Here is a 25,647-nt window from a genome sequence, read left to right on the forward strand (position 1 = left end):
AGGGCTGTAAGTAAGCATTTCACAATAAGGTCTACACCTGTTGTATTCAGCRCATGTGACAAATATATATCTATTTTTTAAATGATTTGATATCCATCTTTAAAAAAGTGGACTATTACATGAATCATAAGCGTAGGTGTTGTTGTTGTGATGGAATGAAGGTGAGCATCAGCACTGCACTGTACCAGTCTTAGTGATATGATGCCTTCTTTCTGGTCAGTGTCTGTCGTGATGGAGAACACGGCCTTCCCCTCTGCATTGGTTATGATGTACCTCATCTCTGCATTTACGCCCAAATCTTCATCATTGGCTTTAATTTTACCCACAGCTTTTCCAATCTGAGCAGACTCTGGAACGTACAGCTGGTAGTTTTCTTTAATGGGATGAGCACATGAATAAGCAAGAAGTTATTATCTTAGCATGTATGATAAAGATGTATGAGTAGATGGAGGAATAATTAGCCTACTGCTTATGCATACCAGCTAGCTGTAAATGTGAATAAATGGGTTAATTAATCACATTTCCTGCCTGCTTGCAATTCAATGATCATCTACACACTACATCACGTTTGTATCACTTATAGCCACACCCACATTAGCAAAACATCTATTATAGGCCACAACTTTAGAAGTTGATTTTAAAAGTAACATTTGGCTGTGCATTACACATCAACAGAATCACTGATTCTATGATTCTATTTATACCGTACATTACTCACAGTACAAGTATCTTTGTGTTTTAAACTCCTATATAGCGTTCGATATAGCGCTATATAAATATTGTGTTTTATTACAGCAGAGAATCGATCTGTAAGGACAAACAGTGAAGYAGAAAAACAAACAGTAAGACGTCAGTCTACATACTCTGGGGGAATTTAGGAGGATTGTCATTGACGTCTGTCAGTGTGACATTGATGGTGGTGGAGCCTGACAACCCACCCACCGAGCCGGCCATGTCTTTGGCTTGGACCACCACAGAGTACCGTTCCCTGGCCTCTCTGTCCATGTTGGATAGGGCTGTCCTGATGACACCTGGGTAATGGTAAGACAAGAATGCTCATTATATCACACAAATAACCATAAATAAACATGGTCTGTTAGAGTAGATACTGTATGTATTGATGATAATAACAATAATAATAATTTGGTGGGAGCTAATTATATTTGTCCTATTTCACACGTGTATGAATACGCATGTAYGAATTGTAAATTCGTTTTTTTGCATATCCCATCTCTCCCTGAGACACCTCTCGGATAGTGGGGTCACAGCCAGGGTCTAGCGGCCGTGGACAATCAGAGATTTTCTTCCTCAACAGCATCATTCCAATCTTGGATGGATAAGATACCGGTCACTTTCATTCAGGTTGAAGGCAGGAAAAGAAAGTCTAACTTGTTGTACAGGAGAAGGAACATTGATTTCTTCAAATTGAGTATCACTTCACGTTAATAAATCATTCATAAAGGGTTTCTAAATTCAGCCATAATTACAACCAGCTTTAATACAATGTTTGCCAAAACCCCCTAATGTCTCCATCCCCATGCTTCACCCCTGTGCTGGTTCATTACCCCATTTGATATGCTAACACATAAGGAAGCTTGGCTTGCCTTGCCCCTCTCTGAACTATCAGCTTCTCGCCCCCCCCCCCCCTCTCCTACCTCCTCTACCTTCAGCTAGACCCGCACCTAAACACCGTGCTCTGGCCAGAGGCACTGCTATGCCGCATTACTCGCTTCACAGCGTTACCAAGGAGAATCCCATCTGCCCTAATCTTACCCTGAAGACTGAACAAGGGCTAGAAGGAAAAGAGAACAGATTGACCATACTGTACATTGTGCACCTGTACAAGAGGAAGGCCAAGGGGAAAACAGCCAGGACATAGCTCACTCAGTACTGAAAGCAAGGTGTCCTCGGTGGAACATTGGCTGGAACAACCACCACTAAACGGAAGAACACAGGGTCTGACATGCCATAGTTAACTGCGGTTGGTGTCACACTGTGGGGGTTAACTAGTTATTCTGGAACACTCAGGCATTTGTCAGTTATTGGGATCACATGGATTACAGTAAGACGACTCGTCTCAAAGAAGGTTATTTCCCAAGCTTTTTGAGATGTGATAACCTTAATTGAAAATACGAGTCAACCCATCCCCCACACATTGAATCAATGAATGTGTTGATTAACCAGTCAGGAGATATTGGTTCTGTGCCCTATATGTTTATCAAGATAATTAGTACAGTATGTCTTGTCAACGAGTACAGTGACATTCAATGAACAGACAAAGAGCAGGATACGTTTACTCAGAACAGAAAGGAGATAACATTTTAGAGCACCTGCGTGAAATGGCTTCACTCCAATGTATGAAGAGTCCTTATAACTTATTTGATTGTCCTTCACATACTGTAGCGGTTACATCAGTCTGCTTTTTACCCTATGTATCCACACTTCAAAAGACCAAGGTTAGCCTACAAGTACATAAATATAGACAAGCTCCCAGTCATTTATTGGGTAAACCACCAACGTTTCCGCATCACTGTGGCGTCTTCAGGGTAATGTCATGAATGCTTGAACCAGGTTATGTAGACAATAGTAAGGGGTGTGTCATAGTCATTAGGGTGATGCGAATGAAAACAATGTAACTGATAAAAGACAACCATATACAGAATGTTGAATATATTAGGCAATTGTTATCATATTGCAACATAATTAGATATTGTACATAGTAATAGCATCAACATACATTATTATTTACATACCGATTATTTAATTTAATATACATATTACATATTTCATTGTTTCCATTTCATCTTTGTTACATGTAATCTTTTGGTTCAACCGTAATGCATGATAATTGTTGATGATGCTTATTATGCATTACGCTTTAATCAAAAGATCACGTTACAAAGATGAAATGAAATGGAAACAATGTAGCAGTATGATAACAATAGCCTAATATATTCAACATGCTGTAAACGATTGTCTTACTATGATGATGAGAATGGAAAAAAAATGTAGCAATGACACACCCCTAATAATTTCACTGGGTGCACTAATTGCACTGTTTGTCTACATAACCTGGTTCAAGCATTCATGACATTACCCTGAAGAAGGCACAGTGATGCCAAAACATTTACATGTTTTACTTAACTAGGTAAGTCAGTAAAAAACAAATTCTTATTTACAATGACGGCCTACCTCAGCCAAACCCTAACCATACTGGGCCAATTGTGCGCTGCCCTATTGGACTACCAATCACGGCTGGTTGTGATACAGTCTGGAAAAAAACCAGGGTCTGTAGTGATGCCTCTAGCACTGAGATGCAGTGCCTTAGACCGCTGCGCCACTCAGGAGCCCATGTTGGTGGTTTACCCAATAAATTACTGGGAGCTTGTAAAAGAGAGTCGCACACTATAATTTATTTCTATAGCATACAGTTTACTCGCTGTTAGTCAGCACCTCTACCAGCGTTTTTGGGGTGTGCGCCAGCTCATGCTTTTTATCAGTATACTTATACAACCATGAAGGCACTGAAATACAGCCTCCCAAGGCTACAGTTAAATTACTGTATAATGTAACAAAAAAATAAAAAAGGTTTTTAGAAAACCTTGCCAATGCTATGGTGTATCTTATGGGCAACCATTCACTGGGTTGTTTTCCTTTCAGAAACTAAAATACTCTGTCGCTGAATGCTCAACAAATGACTTCCTGTTCTTTAATGAATGAATGAACAAATGAATGAATCAATGAATGAATGAATGAATGGTGAGAAAATGAGAGAAAGAAAAACATGCTAACAGATAGCTCAACCTGCCAGAACAAATAAATACAGAGAAGTGTTCCGCCCCAGAGAATGTCATAGAGATTGCACCAAACACATTGTGGCCACAAACCACCTGCCTGGACAAGTAAGTTCAGCTGTCAACAGACCAAAATCACAATAATGCTTAAAAGCCTCTCGGTATTCAGCCAGTGGAAGAAGAAAAAAATTGTCTGAACATGAATACACTGAATTTAGCTCGACCAAATAACAGAATTCAGCAAATGGATTATACTCCGGTCTCGCTCCATTCTCATTCTGTCCAGGTTAAGGCATTACCATAGAACCAATTTGTTCAGCTTCCATTCTCATTATATGGGAACAATTAGTGCTGGGAATTGCCAGGGACCTCATGATATGATATGACCAACGCTTCGGTGCCAATACAATATGTATTGTGATTCTCAGAATTTGATATCTATTGTAATACAATACTGTGAGTTTATATGCGATTCCATGGTCCAAACATATCGCTCGCCATATGTCTGCTGTAGAGGGACAAGAGAGAGCCACGAGAAAATGACTTTTGATCAGTCATGGAAATAAAAGTGCTGAAAACAAACTGGCTCCCTATTAAAAATAAGATGGAGAACAAGCTATGAAGGAAAAATAAGTTTTGGTGCAGGTACAGCCAACTAGCGCAAAAATAATATTGCGATATTGTCAAAACGATATGATACGATATATCATTTAAAATATTGTTATGATATGTAAATGTGCTTATCCCCCACCCCCATCACTAGGAATAATGTAGTGCCACTGTGACAAGGGATAAAAGGCTGTTAGGGCCATGTTGTTGTGCTGTTTGCTTTTGACCTTGGGATTCCCTAGTCATTTTCCCTCAGCTCTCAGGACCTAGGGACTCTCAAAGGCACAGCCAATACTGTAGTCCCTTTGCCTCTCTGAGGCAYAACCAAACTACAAGTCTCTTCTCCTCTGGATCCTCTGAAGAGTAGACAATGCCTACTCTGCTCATTTAGCCAAGGCAATTCAGAGTTCAGGCATGTTGTTCATTATACAGTAAGAACAATACCAATGATTGATGCAAAGCTGACATTTGCTAATAAGTATTCTAGTGCAATCTGATAAAATAACGTAATATTACATACAAACTGTCAGGCATTTGCCCATTGTTCCTTACAGCATCTTCTGGAGATATTTATTTAAAGATCAATGTAGCTCAGTATGTTGGCTATAATGCTTTGCCAGATGGCTAGCTTCATTGGAGGGGGTGGGTGGTGAATGAACTACATATTATTAGAGAAGACTGACTATGAACATGTAAATATCAATCAAATCCAAAAGGACAGCAGGCAATTCCTTCAATTGATCAAAAATTTAAAGTTGATAATCCCTGCTGACTTTAAAATGTATACACGTGTTAGCCTTTCAGTCAGTGGAATGGACGGTATCCCCTGACTGCGTGAAAACAAACAAAAAACATATTCTACTTARAAGGCAAACGGGAAAGTTGCTGTCCTCCTTACTGTCTACCAGTGGTGTGAAGTACTACTAAAGTWGTTTTTTGTGGTATCTGTAATTTATTTTACTATTTATATTTTTGACAACTTTTATTTTTACTTCACTACATTCTTAAAGAAAATAATGTACTTTTTACTCCATACATTTTACCTGACACCCAAAAGTACTCATTACTTTTTGAATGCTTAGCAGGACAGGAAAATGGTCCAATTCACACACTTATCAATACAGCACATGGTCATCCCTTCTGTCTCTGATCTGGCGGACTCACTAAACACAAAAACATATTTTGTAAATGATGAGTGTTGGGGTGTGCCCCTGGCTATCCATACATTTTCAAAACAAGAAAATGGAGCGGCCTGCTTTGCTTAATAGAAGGAATTTGAAATTATTTATACTTCTACTTCTACTTTTACTTTTGATACTTAAGTATATTTTAGCAATTACATTTAGTTTTGATACTTAAGTATATTTAGAACCAAATACTTTTACTCAAGTATTATTTTACTGTGTGACTTTTACTTCTACTTGAGTAAGTTTCTATTAAGCCATCTATAGTTTTACTCAAGTATGACCATTGGATACTTTTTCCACCACTGCTGTCTATATAACTATATAACAGGAGTATAATGGTGGAAACACTGGTAGCTTACTGCAATTATGTTAGTCAGATCAGGGATGGGTAATCAATGCCATTAAATGCAGGTCTTATTATGAAATATTCTTCTGGGTCCTTTATTTACACCAGTCAATATTACCTGCCAGACGTTTGTTGTCTATTGGAAGATACAGGTAAACTGTTCATACTGTTTTAGTATCGTATCCTCTCAGGCCTTTTATTCAACCTCCTAATCCAGGTCAGATTGTTATCATAATCAATCTAGCTTTTTACAGCTATAAAAGGGTCGATTATACATAAGAAAAGCTTCATGATTCATTTGCATGCTCACTACGTCCAAATGTTGCTTTTTGTACGGGTTATGATTAGCTATGTCTGAAAAGGAAGCATTTTTGTAAATGTGTGTGTGTGTGTGTGTGTGTGTGTGTGTGTGTGTGTGTGTGTGTGTGTGTGTGTGTGTGTGTGTGTGTGTGTGTGTGTGTGTGTGTGTGTGTGTGTGTGTGTGTGCACATGCATACGTACGTGTGTGCATGTGTGCTTTTGTGCATGTGAGTGATGATCACTGGTCAGGAGCTGAACACCTCACTCCCTGATCACAGACAGATGATTGTAGTGTAGAGGCAGCTCTGATTCTGCTCTGATTATGGGCTGAGTGACCGGGTCTCCTGCTGATGGGGCCCCAATAAACTGCTGGAGAGAGGCAGGAACAGCTTGCATTGCCATGGCTATGGCCCAGGATGCACTACAGCTGGCATGGCCACAATCCAGCCAGGCTACTTCACATCTATGCCTCAAACCAAATCAGGACCACTCACTGAAGTAGTTAAGCAGTGCAACATGGACATCGATAAAACATACTTTTAAGATGATACAATGACAAAACTAGACCCATCATAGTGGTATTACCAGTGCTTGGTTACATTCATGGCACATGGGGTTGATGTGTGTCAATAGCACTTGGGCATATGTGACGGGAACATGGCTAGGACTATCATCTTGAGTATTGACAGATGGCATATAATACAGTCTCACTGCCAGATTCACTCTGCCTTCTCAACACACATTGACTGTTGAAGCAAAGAAAAAAACGTATGTCTATATTTATACCTTGTTCTCTTTAGGTATGCATATCACTGTAACACACACTTTAGTCATTTTGCAAATGCTCTTATCCAGAGCATCTTAAAGTAGTAAGTGCATAAACGTTTCATACTAGCCCCAMATGTGAATCAAACCCACAACCCCTTCGTTGCAAGCGCAATTCACTACCAACTGAGCCACATGGGACCCAGGATCAGGATGTACTGCACACAGACACACACACAAACATTTAGCAATTTGTAATCTAACTATTGTTATTACACAGTCTTAGGGATTAAATTCCTTTGGTCTCTACTAAGTTAGGTAAATCAGCTTTTAGTTTTTTTTACACCGTATTTGTGGAACAATCTTCAAATCGTTCTTCAATTTGATGTTTTGGTGCCTCTAGGGCAATTCAGAAAGCTGATTGAGGACCGTATTACTGATGAATGTGTTTGTTTGTACGACTTTGTTTTATTTTTGCTTTCATTTCGTATTTGTATTTAGATGTGTGTATGACTACCTGATAAAATAAAGGTGAAATAAAACGTTTTAATATTACATTGACTGGAATCCTTTGAAAAGCATCCTCACAGTTTATATACAAAACTATGTGGACACTCCTTCAAATTAGTGGATTTGGCTATTTCAGCCACACCCGTTGCTGACTAGTGTATACAATCACGAACACAACCATGCAAWCTCTATAGATAAACATTGGCAGTAGAATGGTCTTACTGAAGCATACACTGACATTCTAGACAATTCTGTACGTCCAACGTTTTGCAAACAGTTTGGGGAAGGCCCTTTCCTGTTTCAGCATGACAAYGCCCCCGTTCACAAAGTGAGGTCCATACAGAAATAGTTTGTTGAGATTGGTGTGGAAGAACTTGACTGGCCTGCACAGAGCCCTGACTTCAACCCTATCGAACACATTTGGGGTGAATTGGAATGCCAACTGCAAGTCAGGCCTAATCGCCCAGCATCAGCGCCCAACCTCACGAATCCTCTCGTGGCTGAATGGAAGCAAGTCCCCGCAGCAATGTTTCAACATCTAGTGGAGAGCCTAGATGATGTTATAGCAGCAAAGGTGGGACCAACTCCATATTAATGCCCATGATTTTGGAATAACATGTTCGACAAGCAGGTGTCCATATACCTTTGGTAATGTTGTGTATTTTGTCATGGGTGGATGTTTTTTCAAAGTTATTCAAGGCTTTTTTATTTCTCTTATGTCTTCAAAGCAAAGAACAAGATGTCTGAGAACCTTTATACAATGAGCGGGAGGGGGATTAAGAACGCTAGAATACAGAACAGTTGGCAGGTATCTCTTTTTAAGACCGAGGAACACTATTGCTGTCTTTTTCCCTCGACTGTGTAATTTATTGAACACACATAGTACCGCAGCCTTCTCAAAAACTAGACCCAATTTGAGCTTATTGCCTCTGTAATCAGCTGTGTCATTAAACATCATCATGAGGCACTTTGGCCCTTTTCACAGTTTAACAGCCTGATTACAACAATCAACATCTAATAAAACATATACTGTAGAACAAAGCTATTTTCACTTGGCAGAAGCAATTCACACATGCAGCGTTATATTGCAGTGAATGTTAAGTAGAAGGCAGGCGTCTCACCGGTTTTTGGATCTACAGAGAAGTAAGGCTGTCCCTGTAGTATGCTATACACAATCTTGGCACTGTTCCCATAGGTGGGGTCGTCTGCGTCTGTGGCTGTGAGCTGAAACACTGATGTGCCTGCATGGAAGGAACGGTTATATCAGTACTGTATTTCCACACAAAACCCATTTAACTACAACCACACCAACTCACAGACAGTACAAGTACAATGTGCCATGATCACTGTCAAAACTACAATGGCATAATGTAGCACAACTCACTATATTGTCATGTTTTTTTTATAGTAAAACTACGTGCAAATCTAAAAATACCACAGAGTGTTTCTGTATCGCATAAAGTGAGGCCGAAATCTGTTATCTCCCAATTAATCCAAACCCATTTATCAGGACTGTCAAAATCCATTTACAGAGTTGTACATTAATGCCTGACTGCCTCTGGATGCAGTAGGGATCTGTAGCAATACTGATGACCCAGCTAATGATGTGACTGCTCTCACAGTCAGGGTACAAAGCCAGCTCCCTCCAGCCAGGTGCACCCAGCATTTCAAAAATATGTTGTCAGTATTCTGCCTTACCAACATCGGCCATCTCGGGAACAGCAGCAGCAAATGGGCCATCTGGAAACTTGGGTGCATTGTCGTTGACATCCTGRACCTTGATAATGAATTCGGACTCAGGCTCTAGAGATCTATTGGTGTAACGATCGATGGCCTGGGCATGTAAGACATAGTGGCCCTTTTTCTCCCGGTCCAGGCTCTTGCTGGCATGGATGTCCCCTGTGACCTCATTKATGACGAATATAGTGCCAGCGCCCTCTCCCGTCAGCAAGTATCTGACGGAGCCGTCTCCTTTGTCTGAGTTGGAGTGCAGCTGGGAAGGAAATGACAGAAATTTTACACACAGATAACAATACTCATTTGAACATAGAAAACTATACCCATGGATTTCACCACCATGGTTGACCATGTGTTGGAACCGGTTCAGGGAACAGAACCAAATACCCGGAAAATAAGGACATTTTTCAATGAACAGAAACGGAACCTGGAACGAAAATGATCCATACTGTTCCGGAACAGAACCATTATTTTAAAAGCATGGGAACCGTTTAATAGCGTTATTTTACATTACAGATTTTTTTTCTAGTCCCACAACAAATCGGAACAAAGCTCTAATGCAAAGTCCTCACTCTGTCACTCAAAAATGTATTCCAGTGTCTGCCTGCTGCAAGCAGAAAATCTTTGCCTGTGTGTTAGGCTACCTGCCCCTCCCCCTCCGAAGCATAGGCTACCGTACCTATCTTAGAAGCTTGGTTCAGAAGATGGAGATGATTTATTAGCTACAGAAGAATGGATTAACTTTTTCAATGCTGTTTAAGGATACTATAGGCATAGTTATCGCATTTCGTTGGATGTATTAACGACAAAAAGGTAAGACGTGTCCCCTGTGACTTCATTAATTCTGATTCCGCTCTGCACACACAAGCTTGTTAGCTAGCTAGCTCAAAGGACATTCAAATTTCTAGGTATAATTCTGTGAACCTATTTCAGATAATGCATGTCATAACAAGATGCCCAGTGCTCAACCCTATCTTGCGCACTCCCCACCCGCAAAATTGCAGTCGCATCTTGCGCCATAGTCCATCATGCATGTAAACAACTAGATTGCCTGCTCTGTCTGCACTGATTGGTGAAGTAACTTATTAAGCTAAATGTAAAAAACTTGATTTTACAGGTAAAAGAGGAACAGAAAGGAACGATATAACACATACTTTTTGGGGGTTCGTTCTGGTTCAGAACTTTATTCTGCTGGTCGGAACAGTGTAACGGGAAAAAATATATATAGTTCAGAATGAAACGATTGGAAAATAATTTTGGTTGCAACCCCTGGAGTTGAGGTCGATTCTAGTTCAGTCACTTCAGGAGAGGAACAAAAATTGCCCCTTATTTTCCATGAGCATTTCTAATGGTAGTAACTTAACCATAACTTTAAAATAAGTTTACCAGAGGAGTACTGTACCTGCTGTATAAATCTACAGAATGTTAGGGTGGGTTGCACCAACATGGTTTAAATTAATCTAGGATTAATCTAGGTTTTGTAAATCTAGGTTTATAATTAATCAGAGATGTGTTGCACCTCTTAATTTTGAATCTGGATCAGTTAAACTATGATTAGTGACATGTTACACCAATATGTGAAGTATTTTGTGAGTTGAAACAAAGTAGCTAGCCTACTTGACAAATGAGGCCACAAATGTTGCTGTTCCTTGATGAAATAATAGCAATGTAATGTTTGAATTACTGCATCTCCATCTTGAAAGGTTCTCATGGGTTGGCTGATTTGAAATAAAATCTGTTATTTGCCAGTGCTAGACAGAAAACAAATTTGTTAGTTAACGTAATCTACTGTAGCTAGCTAGTTTATAAACCAAGCTAGCTAGCATACAATATTAGTTATTATTGTCATTACTTAACGTTATTTAGCCATTTTATTATTTGTCCACTATGGCACGTCAAATAAGTTCAAATTTCTCCGCTTATGAAAAAAACTCTTGTCGGAGCTGATGGAGGAATTCAGTAATGTACTGGAGGATAAGAAGACAGACAACATGACTTTCAAAAAGAAGGAAGACACCTGGGCCATTTTATGCACCAAATGTAATGGATCGATGCGGATTAAAGAGAAGAGAGACCCAAATCGGATGAAAACGAGCTGGATTTTTTTTTTTACAGTGAAAGCCAAAAAGGATGCGGCAGAGGAGAGACAGGCTATTAAAGACCGGAGCCGGTGGGGGCCTCCGTCCAAGGGAATTGTTCCTATCACCAAGAAGTTATGCAAGATGATTCCCCAGCAGTTTGCCCCTCTCCATAACCACTATGATGATAACGGACAACTTGACCCATCAATATTTAGTAAGCATAAATAACTGGTAAATATCAATGCCTATAATGCACGTTCAAACTAACGTTAAGGCTAATTTGATCATATTACTCCAGTGCTAGCCTCTCTACACTTGCTTCCTGTTAAGGCAAGGGCTGATTTCAAGGTTTTACTGCTAACCTACAAAGCATTACATGGGCTTGCTCCTACCTATCTTTCCGATTTGGTCCTGCCGTACATACCTACACGTACGCAACAGTCAAAGACACAGGCTCTTACTGTCCCTACAATTTCTAAGCAAACAGCTGGAGGCGGCTTTCTCCTATAGAGCTCCATTTTTATGGAATGGTCTGCCTACCCATGTGGAGAGACGTAGACTCGTCTCAACCTTTTCGTCCTTATTGAAAGACTCATCTCTTCAGTGGGTCATATGATTGATGTAGTCTGGCCCAGGAGTGTGAAGGTGAACGGAAAGCACTGGAGCAATGAACAGCCCTTACTGTCTCTGCCTGGCCGGTTCCCCTCTCTCCACTGGGTTTCTCTGCTTCTAACTAATATAGGGCTGAGTAACTGCTTACTGGTGTCTTCCACTGACGTGATCTTCCTGTCCGGTCCTGCCGTGGCGGAGATCTTTGTGAGCTATACTCGGCCGTGTCTAGTGATGTGGGGCTGTGTGGGTGGGGTTATATCTTGCTGCCGATGATACCCCCGGACAGGGCAAAGTGTCTCCCCCGACCCTCCTGTCTCAACCTCCAGTCTTTATGCTACAGTAGTTTATGTGTAGGGGGATAGGGTCAGTCTGTTAATATCTGGTATTTCTCCTGTGTCATTAGTGTCCTGTGTGAATTTAAGTTCTCTCTCTCTCTCTCTCTCTCTCTCTCTCTCCTCTCTCCTCTCTCCTCTCTCTCTCTCTCTCTCTCTCTCTCTCTCTCTCTCTCTCTCTCTCTCTCTCTCCTCTCTCTCTCTTCTCTCTCCTCTCTCTCGTCTCTCTTCTTCTCTCTCTCTCTCTCTCTCTCTCTCCTCTCTCGTTCTCTCTCTCTCTCTCTTCTCTTCTCTCTCTCTTCTCTCTTCTCTCTCTCTCTCTCTCTCTCTCTCTCTCTCTCTCTGACCTGCTGTTTTCAACTCTCTAGAGACAGCAGGAGCGGTAGAGATACTCTGATATGATCGGCTATGAAAAGCCAACTGACATTTACTCCTGAGTTGCTGACCTGTTCCAAATAATAACAACCACTGTGATTGTTATTATTTGACCCTGCTGGTCATCTATGAACATTTGAACATCTTAACCATGTTTCTGTTATGATCTCCACCCGGCACAGCAGAAGAGGACTGGCCACCCCTCATAGCCTGGTTCCTCTCTAGGTTCTTCCTAGGTTTTGGCCTTCTAGGGGTTTTTCTCTCCCGCCACCGTGCTTTTCTTCACCTGCATTGCTTGCTGTTTTGGGTTTTAGGCTGGGTTTCTGTACAGCACTTTGTGACATCAGCTAATGTAAGAAGGGCTTTATAAATACATTTGATTGATACTACACTACAATGTTACCATTATCAGGCCCGTTACAGCATGTTGCATAACATCATCATTCGTACCATGGCTGGACATATCATAAGCTCCAATTCAATTGTTGTACAAAAGGGCCACGTAAATAGCCTACTAATAATAAGTTAATTTTCATAAACTCAACAGGATTCATCCTGTCTCTAATTATTCTCTGAAGAACTCTGTCGTTTTGGTCTCTCCACAGAAGATATGCTGCCATTTTATCAGTTAAACCACCTCAAGTGCCAGTTTAGAATTAATCTCCAATATAAATGTATATATATATTTTTTACATTCTTTGAGCAACAGGCTTAAAATTAATCAAGTGAAAACTAAATTTAGATTAGAGAAACGTTTTAATTTAACTAGGCTTCATTTAAAACTAGGTTTAACATTTGGTGCAACAAGATTAATAGATAAACCTTGATTTAACCCAGTTTAAGAGTTAATCCATGTTGGTGCAACCCACCCTTAGTGTAMAAGTAGCCTGCGTACCCGACGGTTTTTGTATTCACTTAAATCAAAAGCAGACTGGCAGAATTCTTTAAAAAAAATCTCACATAGCTGCATAACGCTATCACTACATGCTATTTTAGTGTTCAGAGGTTAAAAAATAATCTGTTTGTTGTGTAGACATTACTAATTCATACAAATCCTGAATGGGAAAGTCTCTGCTGTACAGCTGATACAGCTCTCCTGCCTCTAGGTCACCAGGCAGCTCGTTAGGGCGCACACCTGTCACCAGCATTAGGAGCATAATGACATTCACCTGGACTCCATCACTTCGTTGATTACCTGCCCTTTATATGTCACTCCCTTTGGTTTCTTCCCCAGTCGTCATTGTTTCTGTTTTTGTTCCAAGTCGGTGCGCTGTATGTGTTACATTTATTAAATGTATTCACTCCCTGAACTTGCTTCCCGACTCGCAGCGTACATCGTTACATAAATGAATCATGCGTCATTGTTGTTGTGACATATCACATGCAGCCTATGTTATGCAAAGAAAATCCACACTCTTTTAGCTAGGCTAAATCATTGGGGTATCATATGATACTGATCTATATAAAAATGCTGTGTCAAGTCCGATGTAAAACGTTGAAAACAAGAACAAGAAGAACAGTGTTTCTAACTGCCTTGACATTTTGATACTAATGTATCCCCCTTCGTAGCCTAGCAGAACAAAGCCAATGCAATGTCTGAACAGACAAACGGGTTAATCCAGCTCTATCCAGATTAGTTGTGCTACACCAAGTTGCATCATTGCAAATTAAATCTGTYGTACCTTGTTGACGTGTCGTCTGAATATTTCAGGGTTGTGCCTGCGTGCCTGGCACATGGCTTTTTACAAACACTTAAACAAGTCAAGTGGCGTGGAAGGTCGTTTGAGAGAGGTGTAAAACACCCCCATTAGCTTTAAAATGGATCTGATAGAATATCATAAATATAGCAACCAGAGTATGACTTCTCCATTCATATCAATACACCACTTCTTAAGAACATGGGCTGAATCGCAATAATCACTTGTTATTCAGTTGCCCTCATGCATTTAAAAACAATGCTGGTTTATGGAAACTCCCTCTAGCCCATGCCTTCACCAATCCAATGCTTTTACATTTTGGGGGAGTAGTGAACAAGTGCACACCTCAGGAGGAAGGAGAGATTATTGGGATGCACCCAAGCCTCCATGTTTCCAGACAGCTGTGGTGCTGATGCTGAGGGCGGTTCTGTAAGGATGAAAGTGAATGATGGATAACAAACCATTAAAGAAAAGCTTGACAGCACCAAAGCTGTTGGAGCTGGCTTGCATCATTGTATAACAACACAACTGGCCAGCCAAGTCAGTTATCCTATTATGAAAGCAAGTGTTTGCTCTTTGGCAGAATGCTATTTTCTCTACAGACACTGAGGGGAAATGTCCTGAATGAAGAACAAAGCCAGCAGCTGTTGGCAGTTACAATCATAAAGCTGTATATTATACATTCCTCAGTGTATGGTTTTTATTGCCTCCACCTTCAACCCTTCAGACACGCGCGCGCACGCTCCAGCTCGCACACGCACACGCGCGCGCGCACACACACACACACACACACACACACACACACACACACACACACACACACACACACACACACACACACATCTTGTGGGGACACACAATTCAGTCACGTTCAAAATCCTATTTTAGCTAACCCCTAACCCTAAAGCTAACTCTAACCCGTACCCTTACTTTAAACCGAAAATCTAACCTTAACCCTAACCCAAGCTCCTAACCCTAACACTAAAACTAACCCTCTGGTCTCCACAAGGATAGTTAAACACACACACACACGCTGCTCTTAATTCTTGGCAGTGAGAGTAATCCCTTAGCAGAGAGCAATTAGCAAAGACAGTGTTCACCTCCACACCGCCTCCCATGCCTGAAGAGGGTACACGCAGCAACCCTGTTTGCTACAGAATCATATGGAGGGTGTCCAAGACACATAAAGGACCAAATTTACAACATGTGCGTTAAGTAGTGGACTTTATTGTCCTCTTAGGACACTCCAAAACACAGTGTAATAGGCTACGACACAATAATAAATGTTATTGCGTAGTACGCAGTAGGTGTAATATACAGTACACAAGAATCCAAGGCCGATATCATTCAGTGGAAGTTGGTGGAACTACTGTGATGATAACCTTGGCTTTCTCAGGAAGGTTGGGCTGGCGCAAGCATTTACATTGGCCCAGAATACTGCTCTCGCTCACAGAACACGCTGCCTGCAGTGAGAGAGTAGCATTCATTTATCTTTCGCTATGGTGCCTTTATTCACTAGCAGGGTAATGGGAGTACAGCTCATGACTGATGCTTACCCGAGGCCCTGCATTATCAAAGAGATGAAAGGATAAAAAAGAGCCGTGGGCGGAAAACCCCAAACAGATAAATAAATATATGGAACTATCCACTTTGGTAATATATCACCAGGGGCCTGGTTGCAGAATGGATGCAGAGCATGATCTGATTTCACGATATGGAAGCAGCCTGTGTGTCTGCTGTCCACTTTTTCCATATGGTGAGTTTTTTGTCACTCTTTGTGAAAGAATGAGTTATTGTGCTTGTACGCCTTTACTTCATAGAATTTCACATAAGGGAAAATGCTAAACTCAGCAAAAAAAGAAACGTCCCTTTTTCAGGACCCTGTCTTTCAAAGATAATTCGTAAAAATACAAATAACCTCACAGATCTTCATTGTAAAGGGTTTAAACACTGTTTCCTTGCTTGTTCAATGAACCATAAACAATTAATGAACATGCACCTGTGGAACGGTCATTAAGACACTAACAGCTTACAGACGGTAGGCAATTAAGCTCACAGTTATGAAAACTTAGGACACTAAAGAGGCCTTTCTACTGACTCTGAAAAACACCAAAATAAAGATGTCCAGGGTCCCTGCTCATCTGTGTCAATGTGCCTTAGGCATGCTGCAATGAGGCATGAGGACTGCAGATGTGGCCAGGGCAATAAATTGCAATGTCCGTACTGTGAGACACCTAAGACAGCGCTACAGGGAGACAGGGCGGACAGCTGTCCTCGCTGTGGCAGACCACGTGTAACAACACTGCACAGGATCGGTACATTCGAAAATCACACCTGCAGGACAGGTACAGGATGGCAACAACAACTGCCCGAGATACACCAGGAATGCACAATCCCTCCATCAGTGCTCAGACTGTCCCCAATAGGCTGAGAGAGGCTGGATTGAGGGCTTGTAGCCCTGTTGTAAGGCAGGTTCTCACCAGGGGTGATGGTTGGATTCGCGTTTATCGTCGAAGCAATGAGCGTCACACCGACGCCTGTACTCTGGAGTGGGATCGATTTGGAGGTGGAGGGTCTGTCATGGCCTGGGGAAGTGTGTCACAGCATCATCGGACTGAGCTTGTTGTCATTGCAGGCAATCTCAATGCTATGGATTACAGGGAAGACATCCGCCTCCCTCATATGGTACCCTTCCTGCAGGCTCATCCTGACATGACCCTCCAGCATGGCAATGCCACCAGCCATACTGCTCATTCTGTGTGTGATTTCCTGCAAGACAGGAACGTCAGTGTTCTGCCATGGCCAGCGAAGAGCCCGGATCTCAATCCCATTGAGCACATCTGGGACCTGTTGGATTGGAGGGTGAGGTCTAGGGCCATTCCCCCGAAGAAATGTCTGGGAACATGCAGGTGCCTTGGTGGAAGAGTGGAGTAACATCTCACAGCAAGAACTGGCAAATCTGGTGCAGTCCATGAGGAGGAGATGCACTGCAGTACTTAATGCAGCTGGTGGCCACACCAGATACTGACAGTTGCTTTTGATTTTGATCCCCCCTTTGTTCAGGGACACATTATTACATTTTTGTTAGTCACATGTCTGTGGAACTTGTTCAGTTTATGTCTCAGTTGTTGAATCTTGTTATGTTCATACACATTTTTACACATGTTAAGTTTGCTGAAAATAAATGCAGTTGACAGTGAGAGGATGTTTCTTGTTTTGCTGAGTTTATATCTACAGGGAGGAAAAATAGGCTCAGTTGCTATACTGCAAGATTTCACTTTAAAATCCCTCCACTACTACATCCAGTTATAGACTTTCACAGGCATACTGTAGATACTTCCAGTTTTAGAAGCAGTTTTAGAAGCGTTTTTGGAATAAGAAGTGTGTATGCACAGGGCGGCAATAGCCTAGTTTGCAAACAAAAACTGCATAGCCTACACATTTATTTTGTAGGATTTGATTGAATTACACAATGATGCCATTTAGAATGCTCTTAAATAATGACACAAAACTGTCTTCCCATACACTGGCAGCTATCCACTAATAAATTCCCATGGAGCCAAGTTCACTGGTATAGGCTTGTACAGAGGCTGATAAACTGACTACGCTCCAAGAACCCGCCGACTGATTAAATCAGGAATCTACCCCCTCTGCTAACCACAAATTACATGAGGCACGCTGATGGAAAGGTCAATTTTTATGCTGCAGCAAGAGCTCACTGACAATAATTGTTTCATACCCAGTCTTGGTATTAGTGAAGCGGGGTGAAAGATTTTATGTAATATTTGTCTCTGAGGTCTGATAAGGGATATTTAATCATACTGTCTAACTCTACACTCTTGGAAAAAAGGTGCAATCTAGAACCAATAAGGGTTCTTCGGCTGTCCCCATAGGAGAACCCTTTGAAGAACCCTTTTGGGTTCCAGGTAGAACCCTTTTTGGTTGCATGTAGAACGCTTTCCACAGAGGTTTCTACATGGAACCCAAGAGTTCTATCTAGAACCAAAAAGGGTTTTACCTGGAACCAAAAAGTGTTTGCCTATGGGGACAGCCGAATAACCCTTTTGGAACAATTTATTCTAAGATTGTAGTGAGAGGTGATGGCACTGCTGCCTGAGAGACTTGGTAGTATTAACAGTGCGCTACTATATCAACCATCTCTGGCCTCCGCTGCACCAACACCACCTCTACACGTCAATCCCATTGATTGATAAGAGGTTGGGATGTATGTGGACTGGGGCTGTAACCTTGTTATCTAAATCAGAGGAAAGTGTAGTTTCAACACTCAGTGTGCAGTACATGTCTAGCCTATACAGAGAACAGCTAGGTATATATAGTAGCTGTGATGTAGGAGAAGGTTGTATAGCTAATTAGTCACAGCAGAGCAGAGTTGAGAAAATTCAGATACATGTGGCCATTTTTCATCCTTTCATCACGCTGACACATATGAAGCTGTGAAAAGTATAACACAGTTTTCTAGGTCAGGCCCAAATCGGTGCGCCTGACACCTACTACCATACCCTGTTCAGTATTTTCCAAGATGGCATAGCAGTTCAGATGTCTTTATCTTGTCGTGTCCCATGTATATATATATTTTTTCTTTGTATATATTTCGGATATATTTTTAAATTTTTTAACCTCAATTTCAACATACTCTCCAGCAACCTGCCTCACCCAATGTGGTATGGATCTGCTATTTTGAATACTTTAGAACCCCAACAGAAGCTTGCCAGCTAACTWGCTAGTAGTCAGTTAGCCACTACTAGCGGTCATCAGCTAACCTTAGCCCAGTCACCTCCTGCCAGTCTGCACAGTGCGATTCAACCCAGAGCATACCGGACTGCTTTTTCTACACATCTCCGGATTCCTACCGCAAGCTCTTAGCTAGCTCCTTTGTTCCACCTCCCACACATGTGGTGACCTCACCTGGATTAAATGATCTCTAGAGACAAAACCTCTCTCATCATCACTCAATTCCTAGGTTTATCTCCACTGTACTTACATCCTACCATACCCTTGTCTGTACAATATGCCTTGAATCTATTCTTTCGTGCCCAGAAACCTGCACCTTTTACTCTCTGTTCCGAACGCACTAGACGACTAGTTCTTATAGCCTTTAGTCGGACCCTTATCCTACTCCTCCTCTGTTCCTCTGGTGATGTAGAGGCGAATCCAGGCCCTGCAGCGCCTAGCTCCACTCCTATTCTCCAGGCGCTCTCATATGTTGACTTCTGTAACTGTAAAAGCCTTGGTTTCATGCATGTTAACATCAGAAGCCTCCTCCCTAAGTTCTTTAGCACACCCTGACAACCCGACTGTCCTATCCGTGTCTGAATCCTGGCTTGGGAAGGCCACCAAAAATCCTGAGCTTTCCATACCCAACTACAACATTTTCCGTCAAGATAGAACTGGGGGGCGAAGTTGAAATCTACTGTAGAAATAGCCTGCAGAGTTCTGTCATACTATCCAGGTCTGTGCCCAAACAATTCAAGCTTCTGCTTCTAAAAACCCACCTTTCCAAAAACAGGACTCTCACCGTTGCTGCTAGTTATAGACCCCCTTCAGCCCCTAGCTGTGCCCTGGACACCATATGTGAATTGATCGTTCCCAATCTATCTTCAGAGTTCGTGCTGTTAGGTGACATAAACTGGGACATGCTTAACACCCCGGCCGTCCTACAATCTAAGCTAGATGCCCTCAATCTCACACAAATTATCAATGAACCTACCAGGTACAAGCCAAATCCGTAAACACGGGCACCCTCTTAGATATCATCCTGACCAACCTGCCCTCTAAATACACCTCTGCTGTCTTCAACCAGGATCTCAGAGATCGCTGCCTCATTGCCTGCGTCCGTAATTGGTCTGCGRTCAATTGACCACCCCTCATCACTGTCAAACGCTCCCTAAAACACTTCAGCGAGCAGGCCTTTCTAATCGACCTGGCCCGGGTATCCTGGAAGGATATTGACCTCATTCCGTCAGTAGAGGATGCCTGGTTATTCTTTAAAATTGCTTTCCTCACCATTTTAAATAAGCATGCTCCATTTAAAAAGTGTAGAACCAGGAACAGATATAGCCCTTGGTTCACTTCAGACCTGACTGCCCTTGACCAGCACAAAAACATCCTGTGGCGTTCTGCATTAGCACCGAATAGCCCCCGCGATATGCAACTTTCAGGGAAGATAGGAACCAATATACACAGGCAGATAGGAAAGCAAAGGCTAGCTTTTTCAAACAGAAATATGCATCGTGTAGCACAAACTCCAAAAAGTTCTGGGACACTGTAAAGTCCATGGAGAATAAGAGCACCTCCTCCCAGCTGCTCACTGCACTGAGGCTAGGAAACACTGTCACCACCGATAAATCCACGATAATTGAGAATTTCAATAAGCATTTTTCTACAGCTGGCCATGCTTTCAACCTGGCTACCCCTACCCCGGTCAACAGCCCTGCACCCCCCACAGCAACTTGCCCATGCCTCCCCTATTTCTCCTTCACCCAAATCCAGATAGCTGATGTTCTGAAAGAGTTGCAAAATCTGGACCCCTACAAATCAGCTGGGCTAGACAATCTGGCACCTCTCTTTCAAAAATTATCCACCGCAATTGTTGCAATCCCTTACTAGCCTGTTCAACCTCTCTTTCGTATCGGCTGAGATCCCAAAGATTGGAAAGCTGCCGCGGTCATCCCCCTCTTCAAAGGGGGAGACACCTTAGACCCAAACTGTTATAGATGTATATCCATCCTGTCCTGCCTTTCTAAAATCTTCAAAAGCCAAGATAATAAACAGATCACCGACTATTTCGAATCCCACCGTACCTTCTCCACTATGCAATCTGGTTTCCGAGCTGGTCATGGGTGCACCTCAGCCAAGGTCCTAAACGATATCATAACAGCCATCGATAAAAGACAATACTGTGCAGCCGTCTTCATCGACCTGGCCAAAGCTTTCGACTCTATCAATCACCACATTCTTATTGGCAGACTCAACAGCCTTGGTTTCTCAAATGACTGCCTCGCCTGGTTCACCAACTACTTCTCAGACAGAGTTCAGTGTGTCAAACCGAAGGGCCTGTTGTCCGGACCTCTGGCAGTCTCTATGAGGGTGCCACAAGGTTCAATTCTCGGGCCGACTCTTTTCTCTGTATACATCAATGATGTCGCTCTTGCTGCTGGTGATTCTCTGATCCATCTTTACGCAGACGACACCATTCTGTATACTTCGTGCCCTTCTTTGGACACTGTGTTAACTAACCTCCAGATGAGCTTCAATGCCATACAACTCTCCTTCCGTGGCCTCCAACTGCTCTTAAATGCAAGTAAAACTAAATGCATGCACTTCAACTGATCGCTGCCCGCACCTGCCCGCCTGTCCAGCATCACTACTCTGGACGGTTCTGACTTAGAATATGTGGACAACTACAAATACCTAGGTGTCTGGTTAGACTGTAAACTCTCCTTCCAGACTCACATTAAGCATCTCCAATCCAAAATTAAATCTAGAATCGGCTTCCTATTTCGCAACAAAGCATCCTTCATTCATGCTGCCAAACATACCCTCGTAAAACTGACTATCCTAACGATCCTTGACTTCGGCGATGTCATTTACAAAATAACCTCCAACACTCTACTCAGCAAATTGGATGCAGTCTATCACAGTGCCATTCGTTTTGTCACCAAAGCCCCATATACTACCCACCACTGTGACCTGTATGCTCTCGTTGGCTGGCCCTCGCTTCATATTCATCACCAAACCCACTGGCTCCAGGTCATCTATAAGTCTTTTCTAGGTAAAGCCCTACCTTATCTCAGCAGTTTGTTTATTCCATTTGTAACTCTGTGTTGTTGTTTTTGTCGCACTGCTTTGCTTTATCTTGGCCAGGTCGCAGTTGTAAATGAGAACTTGTTCTCATCTGGCCTACCTGGTTAAACAAAGGTGAAATAAAAAAATATAAAATAAAATATGCACTTTTGTCTTGCATATTTACCCTCTGAATGGCACACATGAAAAATGCATGTGTCAATTGTCTCAAGGCTTAAAAATCCTTCGGTAACCTGTCTCTTCCCCTTCATCTACACTGATTGAAGTGGATTTAACAAGTGGCCTCAATAAGGGATAATAGCTTTCACCTGGATTCACCTGTTCAGTCTATGTCATGGAAAGGACAGGTGGCCTTAATGTTTTGTATACTTAGTGTGCCGACAAGAATCAAGCTCATAAATGTAGGCTTATGTGCTGTTGAAAATGGCTACTTGATACTCTGTTACCTGTTGTTTTCCTCATGGCCAAATCAATACCAAGAGAGGTGCCATCTTAGTGGAAGAAGAACACACAACTCAACTATCACAGCATCTTTGAGGAGAGTGAATCATGCACTCAACCCCCCCAGGGGATGTGTGTGTGTGAGCCATCTCTTACCAGCCTTTCACTTCCCACATCTCTCACATGCACCATTTTAACCCTCACCTTTGGTACATACTGTAGTGTCAATGTCATACAATGTCAGTTTCACAGTGGATTAGTTCACCCACTACAACTTGTGCATTTCAAGAAGCCTCTGCTACACAATATACAATATCAAAATATGTGGTTCCTGTGGTAAGCTGTATCATAAGGCAGTTAGGTAACACTGCTTTCAGCTCATAATGTTGCCATGTTTACATATTCAATAAGAATGAATTATCCTGACCATGACCATACAAACAATTGATCAAATGTATCCCCAAAAATGTATTCTTCATTCAAATTTGTACAGAAATGTATTTATTTAGATACCTTCTTCAGGTTGTATCGTCATATAATAGGTTTACCAATTTGGGTTATTTATCACAAAGTAGAAATATGTTTTTTTTGCTGAAAATTAGCTCAAAATCTTTTCCAAAAGAAAGAAAAGTGCTCTAAACCTTCGTAAATGTACGGCTCAAATAACCTCGTACAAAATTGCACTCAAATGACTGTTACTGTGCACCCCCAGGTGCAGTGACAATCATCAACTTTGTATCATACAAAAACACCTACAGACTGCAATATGTAGGCCTACTGTTTTCTTCTCAGCATGCAAATACCTCACATCAAAAGAATGCCATTAAAGGTGAACATGAATAGCATACCTTTCCAACATGCTGTGCTTCCGGTCCAATGTGTTCCTCTAAAACGAAGAACTGGTTCCATATCCAGCCCCTCTTGGGCCGGTGGTGCACGTCTCTCTCTCCGTCTGGGTGTTTGGTTTGGTTACTGGGTGCTCTGACGTTGGGCCTGAGCTGGGACGTCCCATAGCTCTTCTGGATAAAGCACAGGCAGATCAGCAAAGGGTAGAGGCAGGCTGTGGTAGCAGGAATTCTCATGGTAGAGAACGTATGCTTCTCTAAGTCCTCCACTGTACCTTAGGCACACAGCGTACCCCGAGGCCACAACGACGTCTCAACAGGAAGACAGTACTAGGTGTAGATAAGACCAGTCCAGAGGTTTCTCTTAAATTCCATGGTTTGTTTCAGTCTGTCCATTAAGGAGTAGAACCAAGGTCCATTTCCATGTCGGATGGAGGCGGAGGGGAGAGATGCCGGTTGTTAATTTGCTAAGAGGATCCTCAGAAGATTTCACCAGTGGTCTGGCCTGAGCAGGTTGCCATGCTGTTTCCCCTTGAAAGATAAGAAGAAAGAACATTAAGGAAACACGGATAATGAGTCATGTTTTTCTTTCTGTGAAATCCCCCGATGCAATTTGATGGAACGGGTACTCTGAAATTACACGTTGACTCATTTTTAAAAGCACAATGTTCTTTCCTGATGAAAACTGTCATTTTGACTTGATTTCTGAGATGCAATTTCCGCTGTGTGCATGAATTGAGTATTTCCGTCCGCTTCGGATGCAAACCAGAGGATTCAAAACGACATTGCTGAGTCTGAGCTCAAAAGGCTAAGTCGTCTCTGACATACCTCACAACTGAAAGACATTCAATTTAACATGGTTTTATGAAAGCAGGAGAGCCATAACTGTATCTCCATAGGCCATAATAGCATTTTGGGGACATTCTTTTGTGCGTTCTTTGTCAGAGTCTATCACAATGATAAGCTGCTTTCGATCATGTGATTCTCCCAATCTATTACACTGTTACAGATCATCTGTCACGTGGTAAACACCCTCACACAAGCATAGCTGTGGTTCTATCTTCCAGTTTCTGTCGATATTGTACTTAAAACACTTTTGAATAATTCTGTTTGGATATTCTATGAGAAAACAATAAAACACCTTCTATCACTGTTTTTAAAAAGGATATTGCCATGGCATGTGAGAAGACGTGTTATCCATCTGCTACTCAGCAAAGCAGTGGAGGCTGGTGGTAGGAGCTATAGGAGGACAGGCTCATTGTAATGGCTGGAATGGAATAAATGTAATGGAATCAAACATGTGGTTTCATATGTTTAATGTGTTTGATACCGTTCCATTAATTCCATTACAGTCATTACAGCCTCCTATAACTCCTCCCACCATCCTCCACTGCAGCAAAGCATTTTGTGTTTTCCTTTCCTTTTGATAAGACCAATATCTCAATATACAGTAAACATATTTGTCATACAAAAGAGCCCAAACTCTGAGTGATGTTTCAAATGTTTATTCAGCAAAGATGTACCAGCTGAATACATCCATTCTATACAGTGCAGTGTCCACTTTCACCCTTAGCTGTCGCCACCTCCCTTCCACAAAGGTCCCAGACCTCCGGGAGGTATGTCAAATGTTTATCTGTTCACAAAAAAAGGAGTAGAGAGTAGTGGCGTTGAGAGTGTCGAGCACAAAACTCTGAGTCACGTGCAAAAAAAAGAAAGACTTGGAGATAATTGGTTACAGTAATCAAATTGTGTAGAGTTTCAATAAACTGGTAGACCATACTTGGCTAAGCTTCCAGGTGACGAACTTAACCATTACATCAGTGTTGTTGACATAAGAACAGATACAAGTAGCTTGTTAGAGGCTGGAGTATTCAACAGGTCCTTCTCTCTCGACCTTGGAGGAAACCCTCCCTAACTTAGACTCAATGGATTCTTACCAAGATTGAATCCATTTCAGAAACCACCTGCAAGATGACCCCATATTCTATGATAACACCCCCCTTGGCAGTATAACTTAATATTACCTCTGAATAATAAAACAAATCAGAACAAATATAATTAATTACCCACGCAGAATTAGAACTTCAACCCTTGATAAATTCATAAGGAAATCATTTTTCATCCATAAAGGAATTCAAGGAATAATCAAATAGACTAGATAGAGGTTTCTCTCACACCTCTCATATACTGTT

General features: G+C 41.8%; 1 protein-coding gene across 1 annotated transcript in view; it reads right to left on the reverse strand.

Annotated features, from left to right (window-relative positions):
• Positions 1 to 25,647, reverse strand: part of LOC111979790 (cadherin-18-like) — an 85,403-nt gene that overhangs the window by 17,193 nt on the left and 42,563 nt on the right. Inside the window, exons 2-6 of the mRNA XM_024010495.2 lie at positions 23,459 to 23,986; positions 9,210 to 9,504; positions 8,633 to 8,752; positions 864 to 1,031; positions 186 to 373 (exon numbers count right to left, since the gene is read on the reverse strand). Coding sequence (XP_023866263.1) covers positions 186 to 373; positions 864 to 1,031; positions 8,633 to 8,752; positions 9,210 to 9,504; positions 23,459 to 23,692 — 1,005 coding nt within the window. The 5' untranslated portion in view covers positions 23,693 to 23,986. The remainder of the gene's footprint in view (positions 1 to 185; positions 374 to 863; positions 1,032 to 8,632; positions 8,753 to 9,209; positions 9,505 to 23,458; positions 23,987 to 25,647) is intronic.

This window comes from Salvelinus sp. IW2-2015, linkage group LG19, assembly GCF_002910315.2.
Source record: "Salvelinus sp. IW2-2015 linkage group LG19, ASM291031v2, whole genome shotgun sequence".
Taxonomy (NCBI): domain Eukaryota; kingdom Metazoa; phylum Chordata; class Actinopteri; order Salmoniformes; family Salmonidae; genus Salvelinus; species Salvelinus sp. IW2-2015.